Here is a 19,928-nt window from a genome sequence, read left to right on the forward strand (position 1 = left end):
ATACAAAAGAATGTTCTAAATAGAAAAGAGTATTAGTGATAGGCCAGTAAATATAGCCTACAATAGGCGCAAGTAAAAGACCTGTAGGCCTCGTCCCGATGGATGTATTTAACTTAGTGACCTGAGCAATGCGTTCTTAACCCTAACCCCAGACTGTCCAAAATAAGTAATTGTCATAGTTGTAAATAGCTTATCAGGCTCCATTGTGAGGATTTTACTTAGCTCAGGCTTGTAGCTGAGCTAAATTCTGAGGAGATAGCTCTGTATCTTGATGGATACAGACTCCAGTCACTGCAATGATGAATGATCATTTAGAAGGGCCTCACTACCAGGTTAACGTTTTTCTTGGGCTTTCACTGAAAGGTATCACTGAAACACAGTCATAGCTCACATAACGTTACAGCATATCTAGTGAACTATCACAATGGCTTCACATGAGCAGTGAATTCTCTGTCCAGTAGACAACAGTAGTTTTTTGTGTCCTGTCCCAATGATACTTTAAACACTCTGTTATGAGAAAAATAACCAACTTATATGGCAACTGAGAACAGCACGGACAGAACAGCTGAAATGATTAATCGACAAGAGGACTGACAGACAATTAATCAGCATCTCATTTGATAACTGATTAATAATTTGTGTCATTTTTAAGCAAAAGTCTTATATGACAGTAAACTTAATATTTTGGGGGTTTGGACAGTTGATCAACAAACACGCAGTTTGAATAGCTCGTCTTGGGCTTTGCAATGGGCATTTTTCAGTATTTTCTGACATTTATTAGACTAAATGATTAATCACTTTAAAAATCATTATTCGCAGCCCTAGAAAATACACACTTATATTGTGAGATACATTGTGAACAGCAATGATAATACAATTTAACCTCTGCAATCATGTGATTAGATCATTAATATCACTCTGTAAGATAGTATTTATAAGCCTAAATAACTGAGTAAAGCTAGATTAATAAACAGCATATAGAAGCTTTGCTCTGCTGCAGAATTTGCAAATGTTTTCTTGGTGATATATATATATATAGTTTAACACTAACAATTGCAGCTGTTCTACTTGTGTAGTTGTATGTAAACTTGTGTAGGTTTAAATGTTTTATACTACAGATCATATATAGATCTATGAGAAACTAGACTCTGAAAACCTAGAGCCAGTTTTCAAGAATCAATTCTCTCATTTAATTCTTCAGATCCTGCTAAAAAAAAGTCTTCATGTCAGAGCTGGGACCTCTTCCTGGACAGGGCCATTAGATTTCCACAGAGTGAAAAAGGGAGAAAGAAGGCAGAGTCAGAACAGGGTGGGATAGGAGGGAGGGGCAGCACTGGAGCGGGCCTGGGCTTGAATGCTCCATTGAGGTTTGGTGTTTTGATGGAAAACTGTGGCAGAGCTAGGCCAACTGCAGCAGCAGTGGCAGCACGAGAGGCCGAGACCAGACCAGACCACGGAGAGAGAAAAAGTAGTGAAGGAGGGAGGGACGAACAGCCCTGAGGGAGCTGGACTATGACACAATGGCCATTTCTGCGAAAGGATCTCCCAAACTGAAGAGGAAGGAAAACAGTGCACAATAAGGAACTACAACACCTCATGCAAGATTCAGAGGAAGCACTTCAAGTTATTCTCAGTTCCTCTTAGAATCAGTTAAAAGCAGATATAAACAGTTTAACTGGGAGTTGAATTATCTAAGCATCTAATTCAATATTTAAACAGAAGCTTCAAACTGATCATGGGGAGTTGGCAGGATACATCTGAGGTAGCCAAGATATAGACCAAAGTAGGTGGACACTTGATAAAGTAAGCTTGACCCTGACCCTTTCAGACAATGCTGCCGTTGTAACTTGTGCTATATGGAGTTGTTGCAGTAATCTGGAATCTCCTACCAGAAGCAGAGCAACGCAGCTCACAGCTTAGATGTTGTCGGGGCTGGGAGAGGTGGGGCCTGTCTAAAACTGGGAGAGGGCAGCTTTGGGAGTTGCCTGTAGGCTGCGGAGCTCCGAGGTGTGTGCCATTCCAGGAGGTGAAATACAACGTAACGTTGCACACAGTGAAACATCCTCAGAGGGTAGATTACACTAAAAAACTATCTTTGTTTTTTTGCTACGTCATGCCATTGGCCTACAAAGTACCGTATGGAACTAGCAATATCTCCTTCAGCCAGCCATTCATATGCCACCTCTTTAAAACTGCTGTGATTCTATCTCAACGGTGTAATGATACAGTGTCTTGAACAACCTGATTCATGTCTGCAGCCTGCCAATGATAGAGAACACACACACACACACACACACACACACACACACACTGCTTGTTATCTAATCTATATACCTGAGTCACACAATGTGGGTGCACACACAAATACACAGTATGACGTTGCTTTCCACTCCCTGTCACTGAGAAAGAAGTAGTCTACACCCACACAGTGATACTCGTCTTTAAACCACTTCTGCGTTACAGTTTTGTCTAATAACAAACACACTGATGTCATGGTCAACATGTGACCCAAGATGTATGCAGTGTTTCCATGTACCTCTGTGTATACTGAGATATTGATTTCAAGAGAGACAGCATTAAGTGAGTGTATGAGCCAGCCAGCCAGCCAGCCAGCCAGCCAGACAGACACACACACACCTTTGAGAGTGAGTGTGTGTGTGTGTGTGTTAGAGAGGCAAGCGCAATAGTTCTGGAGCTCAGGCTACAGCCTCAGGGGGAAAACAGCGCCCTTTCTGCCCCAATAAACCTCATCAGGATTCCTGACATGAGGGCCGGGGGATAGACATTTCTTCACGCTATGCTGTCTGCTGTCCTCTAGCACTGGGAAAGGAAAAGACGTGGTTCAACGCGCCACGGCGTCCACACAACTGCTGGTCATGAGTCCTGCAACAAAACCTAAGAACTTTTCTAACCTGTGATTAATTTCTTTGACCTGAGTAAATCTTGCTAATGCATTATTTTCCTTTTTAGTTCAGGTTGGTTTTGGGTAAGGTTGTCCTGTTGATCAAATTAGCTATTTACATCAGATGTACAGTGTAGGGTATGGGGTTTAGGGATACATGGACACCTGGAACGCCAGACTTTGTGTATGATTTGGTATCTTGCAGTGATCGCAAAGATGTATTAATGGCTGTTAGAAGCAGAACTATGATGGAGATGATGCAACCTTAAGTAAAAGCACATTACTGACACATCATTCTCTCCAAAGCTATACAATGTTCCATCTATAACACTATTACTCAATACCAAAATCTAGCTTGAATGCAAGATGATGAAGCTTGGTGAATGCAAAATGATACATAATAATGAGTGATTCATCATTATGGGAACACATTCAGACATTCTTGGAACAACACAAATATCTAAATCAAAGATTCTTACAGCAAGGGTGTAATAATTTACACATCCCTGCACCTTGTCTTGCTAAACTTTGCTTTTCCTATCCTGGCTTGCTGCTATCAAAGCGTTTTGAAGAACCTGTGTTCTGTAGAGAAACAGTAGTGGTGTGCTAGTCTGTCTAGTCACCCCTGAATCAGCAGAAACAAGCAGCGTAAGATTAATCACAGTGCAGCTGCAGGCTGCTGGTCTCTCTCCACGCAACAGCCTCTCCTAGCACACAGAGACAACATTTAGAGCATCCCCATCCCGTGACCTAGGGAAGGGTAGTCTCAACATGCCACATAAATCACATCCAATTGACTACAGCAGAGGTGCTGCTATTTAACGTCAGCCATCTATTTCCTAGAATACGTCTACAAAAAGAAAAAAATATGTATTGTTTGTATATTTACAGAATCAACATAGTGTGAAATAAGGAGTTTAACAGCAATAAATCTAAGATAGATACAATCACTAGCATCACATCTTGGGCCACTGTGCTATCTGCAGAATATCATGGCTTCACAAGTGCCCCACTTAGCTTGAAGGCACAAGCCTTGTTCACTGCAACAAAACCCTTACATGGACATGTGAGGACATGACACTTGGGCAAGACAGCTCTCTACCCTTGTCCCCCTTTTTTCTCTATTGTAGTGATCGTGTCTTTTGTGAAGTGAAAGTAATGTTTGGGCCCTGAAGCTCTCTTGGCTAACAGGGCAGGATTGTAGAGGGTGTCCACAAGCATCAGCATCACAGGGCCGGGTGATAGACCCCCCAACTCCCCCAGCACTCACAGCCCCAGCTAATGCCCACACTTCACGCTCTCTCCAGCATCATTACCCCAGGGGCATCACCCATTTCTTTTCCTCTCTGCTATCTCCCTCTCTTTTTTATTGTCCCTGCCATTCATTTTAGCCAGGCTTGACTTGATTAAGATCAATAAAGAACTATTAAAAAAAAAAAAAGAGAGACCCAGGCTGAACCACAGAATGGGCTAACCATTCACACCTGTCCACTTTAAATTTGTACTAATTGGGGAAGTCAGGTCAGATGCAACAGTAAATACCCCTGACCTAGGGGCATAATAAAAATGTGGTGATGATGGGATGAAGGGACTGATTGGACCACAAACAATAAAAAAAAAAATTGATGTGATTGAGAGAGTGAGTGGAAAAGAGTGAAATGGGACCTGGCAAGAATGAATGAGAATGGTGAGAGTTGGTGTGTGTCTGCCAAAGTGACATGTGACCAGGTGTCAACATCCTCATTTACATTCTACAAATAAACAAAACAAAGAATCGGGCCAGTCGTTCAGTGCCGATGTTAACGAGTTCTTAGGTTTGAAAACAGACAATTCCATATCTGGGGGCATTTCGCTTTATTAACAGCAACAGCAGAGAGAGAGACAGGAAAGGCACTGGACAGAGAGGGGGTGACATGCAGTAAAGGGCCTGAGTCGGACTCAAACCTGAGCTGCTGCGTTAAGGACTTAGCGTTGATATGTGGTACACGCGCTCCAACGTGAGCTACCAGTGCTCCCTGAAAACAGACAATTCAGAGCCAAGCTTTATTCACAAAGGAAAACTCTAACAATATTGCAGCAGTTTTACTGCACAGACAATATAAAGTTGCCCACCTTAACCAAAATGTGACCATGTCATCAATAACAAAAACCTATTTCCTGGGCTGTCTGTGGAGATTCTCAGCCATCCAGGTCATAGCTATCCAAGGAGGGGTTAAAAGGGCAACTATTTCCAGAGCGTTGTGTTAAATGCATCACTGACAACTTTGATCGCAAAAGTACATTTACTCAATTAGCTGAGGGCTTTTATCCAAGCAACTTACAACTGCTATATATGTCAGAGGTTGTATGCCTCTGGAGCAACTAGAGGTTAGGTGTCTTGCTCAGGGACCCAGTGGTGAACGTTTGATTGCATAGGACTATACAAGGCTTCCTGTTTCTTCCTGTTTTTACGGAGACGTTCTGTAAAAGTTGTGTCTCTAAATGTATTGTTAGACTACTACTTGTAAAAAGAAGCCCTTGATTACTTAAATTAAAACATATTTAACAGCAAATATATTTAATTATATTGTTTGTAGTCTAATTTGTTTGCTAATTCAAAAAAAAACATGTAGGTCAAGGGTGAGATACCTGCAATGGCATATTAGGGCCACTCTAGCAAAAAAATTAATAAATAAATAAATAATTACTGAGCCAGGAGAGAGGGGTAGTATTCTGAGGGAAAAAAAATTTCTCTGAGATTAAAGTAACTAAGAAATGACTGTTTTTCAGATGCTTGTGTTATTTAAGGCTCTGTACTCTATTAAGCCGGTTATGAAGATGTTAAAAACAATAGCTGTCACAAATAAGTTACTTTCACCAGCCAGCATTATGAAAGACTTCCTTCTGTTCAAAGACCCAAAGCATACAATTTGAGGAAGAACTGCAGATGACTAATCTGTGACACACTTTCTTGCTTTGTTGCACTCACTCCACTTCTTCTCTTATGTCTGCACAGATACTTGGCTTGTATTATTAATGATTCGAAAAAGAAAAAATCTAAGTTTTTCTTTTATATTACTCTAATAATATTACTCCTCTATCCCGGCTCAGGAATTTATTTTAGTAAAGGCCCTAATATGCTGTCGTAGATACCATCTTTGTCAAATTTTGAAACAATCAAAATACATCAGCTTGCAATGACCCAGTAACATTTAGGTTGACAAGATCTTGTTGTGTCCTAAAAAGGCTGTGACACATATTTTAATGGAAAAGAAAGGCCTATAGTAGGGGTGTGGAAAATAATTGATTTTTAGATGAAATCAATCCGCAACTATGGTTAACGACTTTCACCCGCACACTGTGCAGCACGGTTAGGTAGCGTCCTCTCCCCATTCTTCATAGGACAGTTACGTGACAGGTGGCAGTAGGTGACGGTGAAAACAGAGGAGCAGAGGAAAACATGAGTGCTAGGTTTCAGTCTGTCAGTACAGTGCAGGTCACAGTGTGTCCGTTAATTCAAGTCTGTCTGTTGCTTTCCAACTACTGGAAAAGTGAAGGCAGTCAGCGCTAGCTAACATCTCCTCTTCAGACTGTGTTCTGGAAGCTGAGCAGGACGTTGTTTAGCTGCTAGTTCAAGTTTGTTTATTGTCATTCATCCACATATCGAGTACACAAATGAACGAAATGCCGTTTCTCAAGGCCCATGGTGCTCAATACAAGATTACAATATTCAACCTACAAGACACAAACATGTAACTACACGACAAGACAAGAAAAAAGAACAGATTTATATGAAGTAACATTAAATATCTGCATTTTATTTCTACCTACTTGTTTGGATTATTAGAAATACTTTACTACCAAGTACCAAGTAGTCATATGGTGAGAAAAATACATCTTTATCCTGTCCGTTTTACAAATCACATTGTAGCACTCATAATCGTAATGGGGTGTCTAAAAATTCCCACCCTTGAGGTGATGCATCGTGATGCGTCGATATATCGAACGGAATCGAACCGTTGACCTGATAATCGTAATCGAATCGAATCGTGAGACCAGTGAAGATGCACACCTCTCGCCTACAGGCTATCATAACAGAGGTTAAGGCTGTGATTAGAAATTATTCAGAGAATTTTGTCTCTGCTCTTGACATTAATTTAAGGGAGAAAGTGAATTCCTTCACAATCTTTAAACGTAACAGCCTTTGGGGAAATCACACTCTTTCCATAGCCGTGGGATCCGGCTGAAATTATCGATTATTTTCATTCTCGAGGAATCTCCTCATTATTTTCTCACTTAATCGTGTAGTTGTTTGGTATTTGAAATAACATACATTAATCAAGAACAAACATTATAATATCCCCAAAACCAAAGTGATGTCTTCTTCAAATAGCTTTTTTGTTGACCTGCTAATTGATTAATCTACTAACTGCTGCAGTTGTACAAAGAACATTAGCCTACATCATCAATCCTGCAGTTATCTCTTACTCAGCAACTGGCTTTTTCCACAATTGTGCAGCTGTCTAAATCCTACCTGAACGTGACAAGGCATCTTATAGCCGCTATGCCTAAAGGTTAATATGTAAAATATATGTCAGTCAATTCATTCAAGTTTGTTTTAACTTGAACTTGAGTTTTTCCCCCACAACTTTTAAAACCATAGTTTTATCTTAATCCTATGTTGCGGAAAACATGTTGACTGTATAAACACAAATTGCAGTAAAGATGGTATTACACCACTGTATCCTGAGTCGGAGCGTTTGCAATTCTGATTGAATGACTTCTGGATACTCATGTTAATGCACAGTTCAGAGCAGCTGACACAGACTCCTGTATCAATGCTGACTAGATGGAGTAGAAGCATGCTGCATTATCAGGGAGGGATGCCAAATACAGCAGACGCATACGAGCAGACTGATCTGACAGAGGTACTCGTGAAAACATTTATCATGAGGAAACAAATTCCACTGCAGTAAGGCTTTATATTGAGGAGTTATTATCATTTGGTGTTCACGCAATTACTTTATTAGTCAATTTATATACTATTAGTTCATCATTTTGAATCAATGACCCCTCTGAGTTATTTATCCAGTTCAAATACCAAGCATTTGTTGTTTGCAGAATCTCACCTCTCTTCACTTTAATTGTAAATTTAATGCTCTTAGGTTTTTGGGCTGTTGGCCGAACAAAATAAACAATCTGAAGATATCGCCTTGGTTGTCAATATAATGACTAAATGAGTAATCGCCCAATTATTCACACAATCAACAATTACATTAGAATCCGTGGTAACAAATCAATCAATGACAAACTTATTAGTTGCACCTCTATTACCATTATCTAGCCACAGACACAACTTAACACGTTTCCTCCAACAGGGTAACAATGAAGACGTTCTCTGACCAGCTTCCCTGAATGTACCTGACCTACATTGACAGACCTGGGCAGGAGCACGCAGCAGACAGCCAGTTTGCTCCCACTGAAGCTATTGTTTACTATTAGTGATGTCACCAGCACCACTTCCCGGGAGGGCCTCAGAGGGGGGGTGGGGGGAGGGGGGGGAAAACGTGGAGATCAGCAGAACTCTGTGACAAAGAGCTAAACACTAAACTGACCCATCGGCTGGCGGCCCATCCCCAATAGATGTTGGGTGCACACTCCCACCACAGTCAACAGAGCGAAAACAAAATGCACAACACTGCACACAGTGGGAGAAAAAGCAAGGACAGGGAAATACAGACATACTTAAGGACAGAGGGAGAGACAGGCAACAGCATTAAATCAATAAAGTCATTATCATCAACCACTGTAGAAAACATCCTCGAAAACAACTGCGGTCCAAACAATAATTCAGATCACAGGCCAACTCTAATTTTTGTGCAACAGAAGTACAGAGCTAGTTGCCTGCGCAGCAACGGTCTAGACTACTGTCACACTGTTTTGCATTTTCTTTTGCATTAACAGAAGGGCCTGCATCATGTTCTACATGTAGAGTAACAATTGTGACCTTTAGGACACAGAGCTTGTGAAACCAAAACAAACAAATGAACATGTAACAAATTTGTGTAGCCATGTCTCAGGCCTTCACGTGCAGCAGCAAATCTGAGATGAACCAATGATCAAATAATGCTGTATGATATTCTAAAGACATACTGCACTGTCTAATGGCAATAGCAACCTAACATTAGGTGCTAAGGAGTATCTCTGATTTATTTACCAACTGCAGATTAAATTTTAATCCAGGTTTGCTTAACTGATTGAAAAGTACTGATTTGTTCTTTTTATTTGTATAAGCAACCAGAGATGTGATAATATATACACCAGTTCAGTCAACAATGCTATGCCCAGTGTTATGGTAAAACTTTTAACACAAAAACCCACTCATAATAAACAGCACTACAATAGCAGTTGGTGCCAGCCACTGTTGCCATCATTTCAGTGGGGGAGGGGGTCATGTAAAAATTAAGTTGGGCTCTGGCCTCTAGCTTGTGCCCTAGCCACAAGAATATTTCAGATCCCTAACTGTGCAATAAACCGTCCTCCTGCTCTGAATCTACCGACCAAATTCCACTGTATTGCCCTGCTTTCCCTGAAGCTAGTGGGATTCAGGTGGGGAAGTTCTTGACGCAACGCATCAGCTTCACTTCTCTGTTTCACCAGAGTCCATCAAATTCAGAAGAGAAACTTCTTTATTCTCAAGGTACAAAAACACAGGGGGATTTCATTCTTGTAATGACGCAACAACAGAATATTGACAGCTTACATCACTATGTATTAGGCACAGACCAATCCTTCTCTACCATGTAATGTCTTCTTCCGGCAACCACACATTATTCAGCCAGCCGCTTTTAACAACACTGTCCAATCTTTTGGAAGGTGGCAGATGCCTTAGATAAGGTGATTACTTGACGGAGCTAAGGTTTAGTCTAAATCCAGAGATTGTTTTAATAGGTGTTGGAGAAGGTCAGCTTTAAAGGATTAGAGGTAATAATGATGTTGAAAGGTGTACAGGGATCACAGAGGAACAGTGGCACTCCTTGGATAAATAGTCCACTACCCATGCTGAGATCAGCAGAGTTTCCATCAAGGGCTGATGTCCATCGTTAACAATTAGATTGTATAACACAGTTATTATTGAGCCCATCACCACAACAAAGTACTTTACTTAGACCATTTAAAAACACATCTTCATCAGGCTGTGGTTTGTGTTTCAGATGATCAAGGAACTTTGAAGACACGACCTGTGCATGTGGAGTGCAGACATTGCATTCACAGAATATATAAAAGGTGGCTGTATTACTGTACCTGTCAGTGAAGCTGGACTGTGTGTCACTCATTGGGCTTCCGGTTCTAGATTTGCAGCAAATTATATCCGATTAACATTTTCCAGAGTGTGATGAGGCGATTTCCTGGCGCGTCCTTCTCTGGCATTCGTCTCAAGTATGCAAGGATTTTGAGAATGGTGTTGAGAATAAATTAACTGTAGGGTACCACACGCTGGAGGAAACAAAAATACTACCTATAGGCTATGTCTTTAGCAATACTCCTTGTCAAAATGCAATAGCAGAAGGGAACCTACTGTGCAGACCTTAAAAATTAATCGGGGCCTCTGTCGTCTTAGCTGTACAGTCAGATGATATCCTACCCGGGCAGTAAAGAATATTTTGGCAACAACAACAATAAATACACTGCGCCAGCTGGCAAAAGTTGTCGTGCATGTATGACCTCCTTGTACGAATCCTTTGCATTCACATCCCAGTTTTCCGCCGATATGAAATGTATGAACAATCTGTATTCCAATGTAACAGACACCTTGGCCCAGCGATGTAGTCCGTCCGCCACCACCCCTGCTCGGCTGAATGGCCTCGGTTCCTAAATGATCTTTGAAGATGCTGGAAATTCCTCCAGTCCCATTTGGTAATCCCTGTTCCCAGAAATGCCTGTCTGTGACTGTAGGGAAAACTGTCCCGTGACCATGAGAATCGCTCACTGCCGAGTTTCAACAACCTGTGTTACACACTAGCCAAACAACCGCAGCTAATGTTATACCGGTGTTAAGACGTTGGATTCAAAAACAAAAGTGGTTAGATGGTCGATTAAAATAACATCGCACGCTGTTTTCTGTTTTTTGAAAATCCTTTCTCACTGCGAGCTGGCTGTTGAATCTCGCCAGCTACCACCAGCTAACAAAACAGATGAGCTCTTTCAGCAAAAAAAAAAAACTTTGCTTCGTATGCTCTGTTTCGAGTGCAAACTAAGCAAACTCCCCTTCACAACAATGAGCCGGTCAAAGACTGAAAAATATATCTATACAGCACAGCATGAATGTTGACTATCTGGCGATATGTCTCCGTGTTATGTCCTTCACAAAGTATCCTCGGGGAAAGAAAACCCAGTGAAGTCGGTTAGCACAGCGCGACGTTCCTTGACTCCATGTTTCCAGAATTCAGTCGTTTCTCGGCAGAATTCCCGTGGATGAGAGCAGCCTAGCTGTGTGGTCAGCTAACGGGACAGAAAGTGAAACAACTCCTCTGTAAACAACGACAAAAAACCCAACTGGGCGATTAAAACTTTTAGCGAACATCAAACGCCGTTTTTTTCCAACGCAAGACGTTATTTGTACAATAATATAACTTGCGGAAAGGTACCAAAAATCCCACTTTCTGCCGCTAGCAACGCCCTAGCCAGCTAGCTGAGTCCACTAGCTTCCACTAACCACTTCCGCCGCCGGGAGATGGGAAAACTCATTTTGTTTCATGTGAGCAAGAACAGCTGCAAAATAACACGAATATACTTTCAGTGACACTACTAATGTGCTACTACGACAAGTAACATTAGTACAATATTTCTTTTTATAGTGTTTAATTAGCTCATATATGTATAGCCAACTAGGTTCTGAATAAAGAGTCTGACACCTAATGTGGTTGAATGTCATATCAGACCTGCAACGATTAACTGAATCGATTAATCAGTCAATTCATCGTCAAATAAAGACTCTAGACCAGTTTTGATAATCGGATAGTGGTTTAAGCATCTTAAGCAAAGAAAAAACAGTAACCTATCACTCCTTCCAGCTTCTCAAATGTGACTATTTGATTGTTTTGTTTGTCTTCTATGACAGTTAACTGAATATCTTTGGGTTTTGGACTGTTGTCAGACAAAATAAAGCTTCTGAAGACATCAACTTGGACCCTGGGAATTGGACATTAGCTATTTGTTGACATTTATAGACCAAATTATTAGTTTAGAAAGTAATAGGCAGATTAATTGAGGATGATAGTTAGTTGCAACCCAATAGCATAGAGTTGTTGTTATATGTTAGACTATTTGTGAATTAGTTGATCAACTAATTGATTATTTGACTATTAAACATAGAAAGCATCTCTGACTTTATTATTGTTATATTTTAATCTCTTAGTGTCAATTTTATATTTCTGATTCTTGACCTGTACTTGCTTTATCTTTCTTATATTTTCTACATATGTTTATTGTTATGCACCAAAATATCAAAGCAAATTCCCTGTATGTGTAAACATTCTTGGCAATAAAGCTGATTCTGATTCTGAAAGAGAGAGAGGGTGAGACAGGAAGAACGAGATTTGATGTTAATTAGTCGACTGACAGAATATTAAACTGCAACGTTAAGTCAGTCAAGCACAAAGACCAGCCGTTCTTTGGTTCCAGTTTCTCAAACATGAGGATTTTCTGATTTCTCTTTGTTTTATCATGGCATAAACTTAAACTATTTTCTGGTGTTTTATAGACCAAACAATTGTAATCAATAGATTCCTTATGAAAATAATCATTAGCCACAGCCCCAGTTGTATAGATAGATATTGGTGGATTGTTTGCTTCTCCTTTCTCTTAAGGATTTTCCAGTAAGGAGGCACTTTCCTTCAGGTGGTTGATTAACTTGATGATTAAGTGTGTTGTTGTGATTATTTTGTGGTTTTCATGACACTCTGTCTGTCTGTGGTTGGTCTGAGACTGGGAGAACAGTCCTTATGTTCATTATTTACAGCTTACAGTCCGGTCTTTCTTCCATTATCCACAAGAAGACACTCCTTTTCTGATGAAACATCCTTAACTCATCCATAGAGAAATCTTGAAAGACATAAAGAAGAGAGAGAAAACACACTCAAGTGGATGTATGTGTGAGGCAGTGTATGAGACAGATAATGAAAATACAAAAGACACTTAAGAGTATTTGGAGGATTCCATTCACGTCTTTGATTTATTTTGAAATTCAAACTGCAGAGTCAGTGTAGACGAGACCAAGATTGATATCCAGTGCAATAAATGCAATAAATTTTTATTGATTTGAGATCACAACATCACCCGTGTAATAATGTATATATGGTTAGTGGTGGGTGATCAAAATGCCATTTTTGCAGCCCCTGTCCAAATCCTATTAACCTTTAAATAGCCAGTGTTTGTGTACATGAGTGAAATATGTGCATTAATTCTTCTCTACCTTCTCTCGGTCTATTTTGTTTGTGTTTGTTTGTTTGTATCATTTCACATATTTAGCATCCTAAATGTATGAATTAGTACTCTGTATATAATTATATGCAATAAACTAGGTATTACAGACACCATAGTAAACTTTGCTCCAGTGCATGAAAACATATTTAAAACTGTTGAATTAAAAACGGACAACAACAAAAAGTAAAGCTCGCTGCTTTTGCTGAACTAAAAGTATAATGTGTCACACCAAATGACTGCCCTTATGTTTCCTCACTGATCGTTCATATATAGTTGATATGACACCATCATGTGGACAGCTTAGGTAACTTCAGTCTCAGTCCAATGATAATGTCTTGAGTATTTTTAAATGATGCAAATGCAGCTTGTCCTTCAGTTTTATTGACATTTTCTTGTTTAATTGTATTCAAAAGCATACAAACAATCGATCATATCTTTATTTCACTTCACACAGGGATTACAAATCATCCAACACAAACTTAAAATGGTTGTTTATTACTCCTACACTCACGTTGGAAGGTTTACAATACAGCAAAACAAAACAAACAAAAAAAAATTAGGAAAGTACATTCAGATAACTAAGGCACACACCAGTTAGATTTTTACTTTCTTGGATGTAATGGTTATGCTCACATGATTCCTAACTGTGGCAGTCAGGTAAACAGACCTTGTATGAGAGCAGCACATAATTTTTTAATTACATAGACATAGAAAAACAAAGGGATGAAAGGTGTTTTAGCGCATTACTGCAGAAATCCATTTACACAAAAATAACAAACAAGATATGTTAATAATCATTTCATAACTATAAGGACACTGATTTAAAGTCTGAGCACAAATTCAGTCCAAATCCAATACAAATGTATTCATAAAGCACTTTTAAAAACAACAATAGTTGACCAAAGTGCTATGCAATCAAACATAGCAAAAACCACAGATTAAAGCTGGTCATTTGCTAACTTTCTTGGCATGGAACAAATCCAGTCGTGGAGTGGGTGGAATCATTATATTCTCCACACGTAACAAGTCTCCTGCCTTCATCCCATGATGCACTTGCGCAATCTGTCAGGACAATATGGCTGAAATCAATATCACAATATAAACATTAATATTTTTTTTCTGAAAATTAATATTACATTATCAAATGTAGGCAAAACCCCCACATAAAACTCCACACATGTAAATAAAACAATGAAATAGCTATTGTTGTCAGTGCTTTGAATGATTAAATTGGACAACAGAACTGTGTAAAACGATAACCCGATATGATTATATTGAAATGATGACTACTGTCCTAAAGACTAAATGTAGAGATCTAACATTTTAAGGGCTAGAAACAAAACATATTCCCGCACAGGTTGTCATCCTGTCCAAAGTCAGAGGCTACCTGGTTGGTCCTGACAGTAGCATGTGGTTGTCACAAACAGCGTTTAGAGCATGTACAGCTCAAAGATGCTGGATTGAAAACATTTAACTCATGTAAGTCAGACAAAGGATCAGCACACTGTACAGATAGCTTCCACTAAATTTAATTTAATTGTCCAGTCTTGCTTGAGAAGATCTATGTGAGACTGAAATATTACACAATTAAATTAATTGGGAGCTATGAGTATGGATATTTTGTCTATGTTCACACAGATGGTACAGTGAAATCAGACATTTCCAATTACTTAATAATGTTATATAAAGTACACATTCTGACACAACTTCACCAAACATATAAAGGTATTTTAATTTACATAAATATCAAAATACCATCACCAGTTTGGAACCACCTAATTGAAAGGTTCCTCTCCATGTATTCCCTTACATGGACGAGGTAAAATAAATTAAATGTTTTTTGGGGCAGAGTCTGGAACAGGAATCCAGACAGGTGGTTTATAAGAATTACTATAAACGAGATTAAATAACCAAACACACACATTTCTCTGGAATTCACCCCAGTTTTCTGGTACGACTTCATCTCCCTGAGTATACCTTTCACATCTGCACACATTTTAACAAACGCCAAGAAAACCCCAGGATTACAAGGAAACCCATCCTAACCAATGATGATATGACTAAGTGTTTCACAAGGACCACAGGCATTCCGTGTAAACTGTTTTGTTCCTTTCCTTCGGAGCAACACCACCGTATATGAATAGGCCACATTTCACTGCAACTGTAAGCAACATCTGTTCATGTGTTCATAGGAAGTGCTTTGGTTTTCAGTGACATATGTTAAATGCACATTTTACACAGTAATATGACATGAGTTTGTCTGTGATGACTGTATAAAGAATGAGTTTTTCCCCCAAAATGCACAGGTCTTGGACCTGACACAGAGATTTCACAGGGTACTTGATTAAGTATCTATTTTTGAAAATCGCAGTTTAACATACAAAACGAGGATTTTCATTATACTGTCCCTAGTGAGTCCAAAGTGAAAAACACAGACATAATGTGAATCAATTTTCTTTAGAGAAGCACAAACCAATCAGTCCGTCTTCCCTTCATGACAATTAGCCGCCGCTGTTTCTTGTTGGTCTCTCTGCTGTTTGTGCCAGCTCTTGCTCTTCCGAATGGCAAATCGAACAATGTCCACCATAAACACCCAGGACAGAGCGTACATGGCCACTCCCCCGCACTTGATAAAGAATCTGGGTCTTGGGGAGATCAGCTCACAGTACAGCATTGTGCCTCCCACAAAGATTCGCATCACCACAAACAGCAGCACAAACAGGACGTCCACAACGTTCCCCAGCAGCGTCCCGTAATGTCCCGTCTGTTTGAGGAACCAGCGTGCCTGCAGGAGGGGGTTGGTGATTTCACTGCCAAAGAGTACCGCACAGCCCTCGATGCCAGACTCCCCCAACCACAGGGTCAACAGGATTCCCAGGATGCTCATGGTGTGGTGGGCCAGCATAACGGGTCCCTCTGTGCGGAAGTACACACACCAGGCCATATCAAAAATGAAGTAGCCCAGGCTCACCACCATGGCACTCATCTGCAGAGGAGTGTTCTTAGTACCTGGCATCCACAATCAGAAACAGAGTTCTTAGTTAACATTTTTTTTTTTAAATACAAGCAAAAACAATCATGCAATGACAGAGCTACAACTAACTTCTGATTAAGAACTTTGTGTAAAGCAGATATAGTAGGAAAGATAGGCATGGTAAAATGATTTAGTCACTGCTGAAGGGTTTATTCCCACTTGAAAACTGTTCCAATTGGTAGTTGGTCAACACTTTCAACAACATGCTTAGCAATGTAGAGCTGAAACAAAGTCAGTCAAGACTAAATTAATCTGCGACTAGGGCTGCAACTAACGATCGATTAATCTGTTGAATATTTTCTCGATTAATTGATTTGTTGTTTGGTCTATAAATGTGAGAAAATGGTGAAAAATGTTGATCAGAGTTTCCCAAAGCCCAAGAGGATGTCCTAAAATATCTTGTTTTGTCCAAACCCAAAGAATTTCAGTTTACTGTCATAGAGGAGTAAAGAAACCAGAACATATTCACATGTAAGAAGCTGGAATCAAATCATTTTTCTTAAATTACTCAAACTGATTAATCAGTTATCCAAATACTTGGCGATTCATTTAATAGTCGACAACTAATCGATTATTTGATTAATCATAGCAGCTCTATCGGTGACTATGTTAATAATGAATTTGTCATTTTTCAAGCTATTTAAATCACCTTGTTCCAGCATCGCAAATGTGATGATTTACAGCTTTTTCATTATCTTAAGTAAGTCAACTGAATGTCTTTGGGTTCTGACTATGTTACCTTGAGCAACTAATCAATTAATCAACAAAATAATTTAGTTAGCTGAGGCCCTATAGCAATGTTTCCAGCTTTACATGACATTGTTACTGAAGTAGCATTTACACCATAATGATGCGAAAGACTATAGCTTAACATCATCTGTTGAACTTATCTCATGTATAACCCTTATTGTTTTGTGATTATGTCTTAAGTTACACATTGATAATTTGAAGCCACAGAGGGCGAGCGTCCTACCTGGATGAGTGAAAGGCCAGGGTCCATCCACATAGCCTATGTATGCTGTGATGCAGACTGCCAGGATGCCGTGCACCAGGGTGACGAGGCGACAGTTCCACTCGTAGCTCCTGGACCGGTTAACGTTACACAAGATGAAGTAGAGAGAGACCCAACAGGACAGGCACAGGAGCGCAAAAACCACAAGCAATGCCATCTTCTCTTCTACAGACAAAAAAAGCAAGAAAAACTTCTAAAACCAACTTACATTTCTTTCAAAAACATGCCTTTCAGCAGTCACTTTGAATCACATTACACAGAAAGAGACAAATGCATCTTCAGGCACATCTTGCTCTGTAATATCCCTTACAGTAGAAAGAGACAACATTCCCGTCCAAGACTTGGACTGTGCAATCCTTTGTAAGTAACCAACAATTAGCCTTTGCTTGAACTATAATAGCACTATAGTTGGCCGTCCGAGGGTCTGGTGGGGTGAGGGGGACGTCTCTTCTTCTGCTGTGACGTTTGTACTAGGAGGTGAGACCATGCAGATGGACAGGCCCACACTCACTGGACTGGAACAAGATGTACACGTGAGCCTCTAAGACTTTAAGCAAGTTTCAAAACTAGATGAGAAGTTACTGGGTGATGGGCCTCAGACAGTTCTCATGGGAGAGAAAGGTTATTAAATGGTATGTGATCTTTGACAACACTCTAAATCAATCCAAAATGTTTTGTTGTTGTCTTGGTTGTGATACACAGCAAAATTAACAGATGCTTAGCTGGATGGCATGGGGAGGTGAAGGTGTGATATTATATGTAGGGGGACAACACAATTTGGGTTCCATTCCAAAACTGTTTTCTTTACATAACAGTATGCAAAATTGGGTATCAGCTATAAATAATTATCTCGATTAAGCATTCAAAAATGGCAGAAAAAATACTGTGAATGTTTAGATTTTTTGGCATTAAATTTTTTTGCATCAAAATAGGTGATCTGTTGGTCGACTTATCGATGGATCATTTCACCTGTGATGTAAAACAGCTATTGTGGATAGGTGAGACTGTAGAAGTGTTTTGAATAGGAAAAGTTTGGTGTTTTATTCTGTCATAAACAACCCACACGTAATACACTTGTCCAAACACAGAGAACACACACAAAAAAAGAAGATAACTAAAACAAAAAGACAGATCCAAAACACAAGGGGATATGTACATGCAAAGACAGAAAATACAGAATGAAATACAAACTATGCAAAAATACAGCATATACCATAAACAATGACAAGGACAACTCAGTTTGGGTACTGTTACATTTCCAAAATCATTTTCATTAAATATCAGCATGCAAAACAGATACAACAGAAATATTGTGGATTGTATGTAATTCATAATAAATCTGTCTTCTTCTATGTGGGGCTGCTATCCTGGCCCAGGACAACTCCTGTTAAAGAGATCCGTTCCTGCTTAATAAAGTGATAAATACAGAAGACACTTTAACCCTTTTTAAATGAGAAAAGTGGATGTAGTTGATAGGTTTTTAACATGCTCAGAAACATAGGTGTACATTTGCCACGCTTTAATTACGTTCCTATGGAAACTTGTAAGAGGAAATACCGGAAAAGCATTTGGCAACTACCTGGATTCATGTCTCTATTCCCTAGCTAAACTAAGCTAAGCTAGTTCCTAAACTAAAAGGGCAAGAGGACCACAGTTTATCCCTCATTTAGATGATGTCCTCACACCCAGTTAGCTGGATTAGATAGCAAACTAACCGGGTAGCAAGCTAACGTTAAAGGGCTAACACAAAGCGTTTTCGTATGGGATTGTAACCCCTTCACAAACGTAGTTAAATAGCATTACCTTGACAGTGCACATGTGGCTGCCTCGTCGTTCACATCCTGTGTGTTTTGAGTCCTGTGAAAATAGGTTTCTGAAGGAGACTTCGCAAAAGGTTTGTTTGCAGACACAGTGGCTGCTATTTGTTGTCCTTTAACGTTACGTGAGCTCCCTCAGCATCCCTTAATTTCTCTCCCACGTTATTAGTCGCTTTACATGCAAATGTGGGAATTAGTAGAACAGTGCCCTGGTTGTATTATCCAATACTAAACCGTGGTTGAGAGACTAAGATAGGTTTATTAAATATTTAACAGAAAAAGCACGTTTCCATCATGTCTTTCCAAAGCGATGGGAGATGGCCTCATCTTTTTTGAACAGTAGCGGCACCTTGTGGTCAATAGCAGAAATGACACAAGTTCTCTGCCAGCAGGGGGACAAAATGGAAGAACTACATAGTAATAATAGTACTTATATTCTAACGTGTAATACGTGGCTGCACAGTAGTTTGATGGTCGCAGAGAAAAGCTCACCTGCATGACCAGGGTTGAAACCTTCTTATATACAGTCTATGGTTCAAACTCTGGTTCGAAGACCTGCCTAAGTGTCAACAAGCAAGGCTTTCAGTCCCACCCCTTACTCTAGATGTACCTTCAAGTCCAGCCCTGGAACATTTGTTCAATAGTACCCCATCTCTTACTCTGTCTACTAAAATGTCCACAAAATACTTATATAATAAC

At 39.7% G+C, this 19,928-nt stretch overlaps 2 protein-coding genes across 8 annotated transcripts in view; both read right to left on the reverse strand.

The window, feature by feature from the left end:
* The window catches only part of arhgef12a (Rho guanine nucleotide exchange factor (GEF) 12a), a 43,731-nt gene extending 32,008 nt beyond the window's left edge, over nucleotides 1-11,723 (reverse strand). For 2 of the 7 annotated variants that reach the window (XM_046073503.1, XM_046073499.1), the window contains exon 1: nucleotides 10,187-11,720. In XM_046073503.1, the coding sequence (XP_045929459.1) occupies nucleotides 10,187-10,218 (32 nt within the window). In that variant the 5' untranslated portion in view covers nucleotides 10,219-11,720. Of the gene's footprint in view, nucleotides 1-10,186 lie in introns of all 7 variants that reach the window. The other 5 variants (XM_046073500.1, XM_046073501.1, XM_046073502.1 and 2 more) reach the window with 5 other exon arrangements.
* A 2,062-nt stretch (nucleotides 11,724-13,785) lies between these two features.
* On the reverse strand, nucleotides 13,786-19,903 carry tlcd5a (TLC domain containing 5a). Its single transcript, XM_046074105.1, has 3 exons — nucleotides 19,216-19,903; nucleotides 17,374-17,577; nucleotides 13,786-16,375 (listed from the first exon to the last, which is right to left on the reverse strand). Exons 2-3 carry the CDS (start codon nucleotides 17,567-17,569, stop codon nucleotides 15,843-15,845), a joined length of 729 nt encoding a protein of 242 aa, XP_045930061.1. The 5' UTR covers nucleotides 17,570-17,577; nucleotides 19,216-19,903; the 3' UTR covers nucleotides 13,786-15,842.
* Between the last annotated feature and the right edge of the window lie 25 nt (nucleotides 19,904-19,928).

This window comes from Micropterus dolomieu, linkage group LG17 (genome assembly GCF_021292245.1).
Source record: "Micropterus dolomieu isolate WLL.071019.BEF.003 ecotype Adirondacks linkage group LG17, ASM2129224v1, whole genome shotgun sequence".
NCBI classification, from domain to species: domain Eukaryota; kingdom Metazoa; phylum Chordata; class Actinopteri; order Centrarchiformes; family Centrarchidae; genus Micropterus; species Micropterus dolomieu.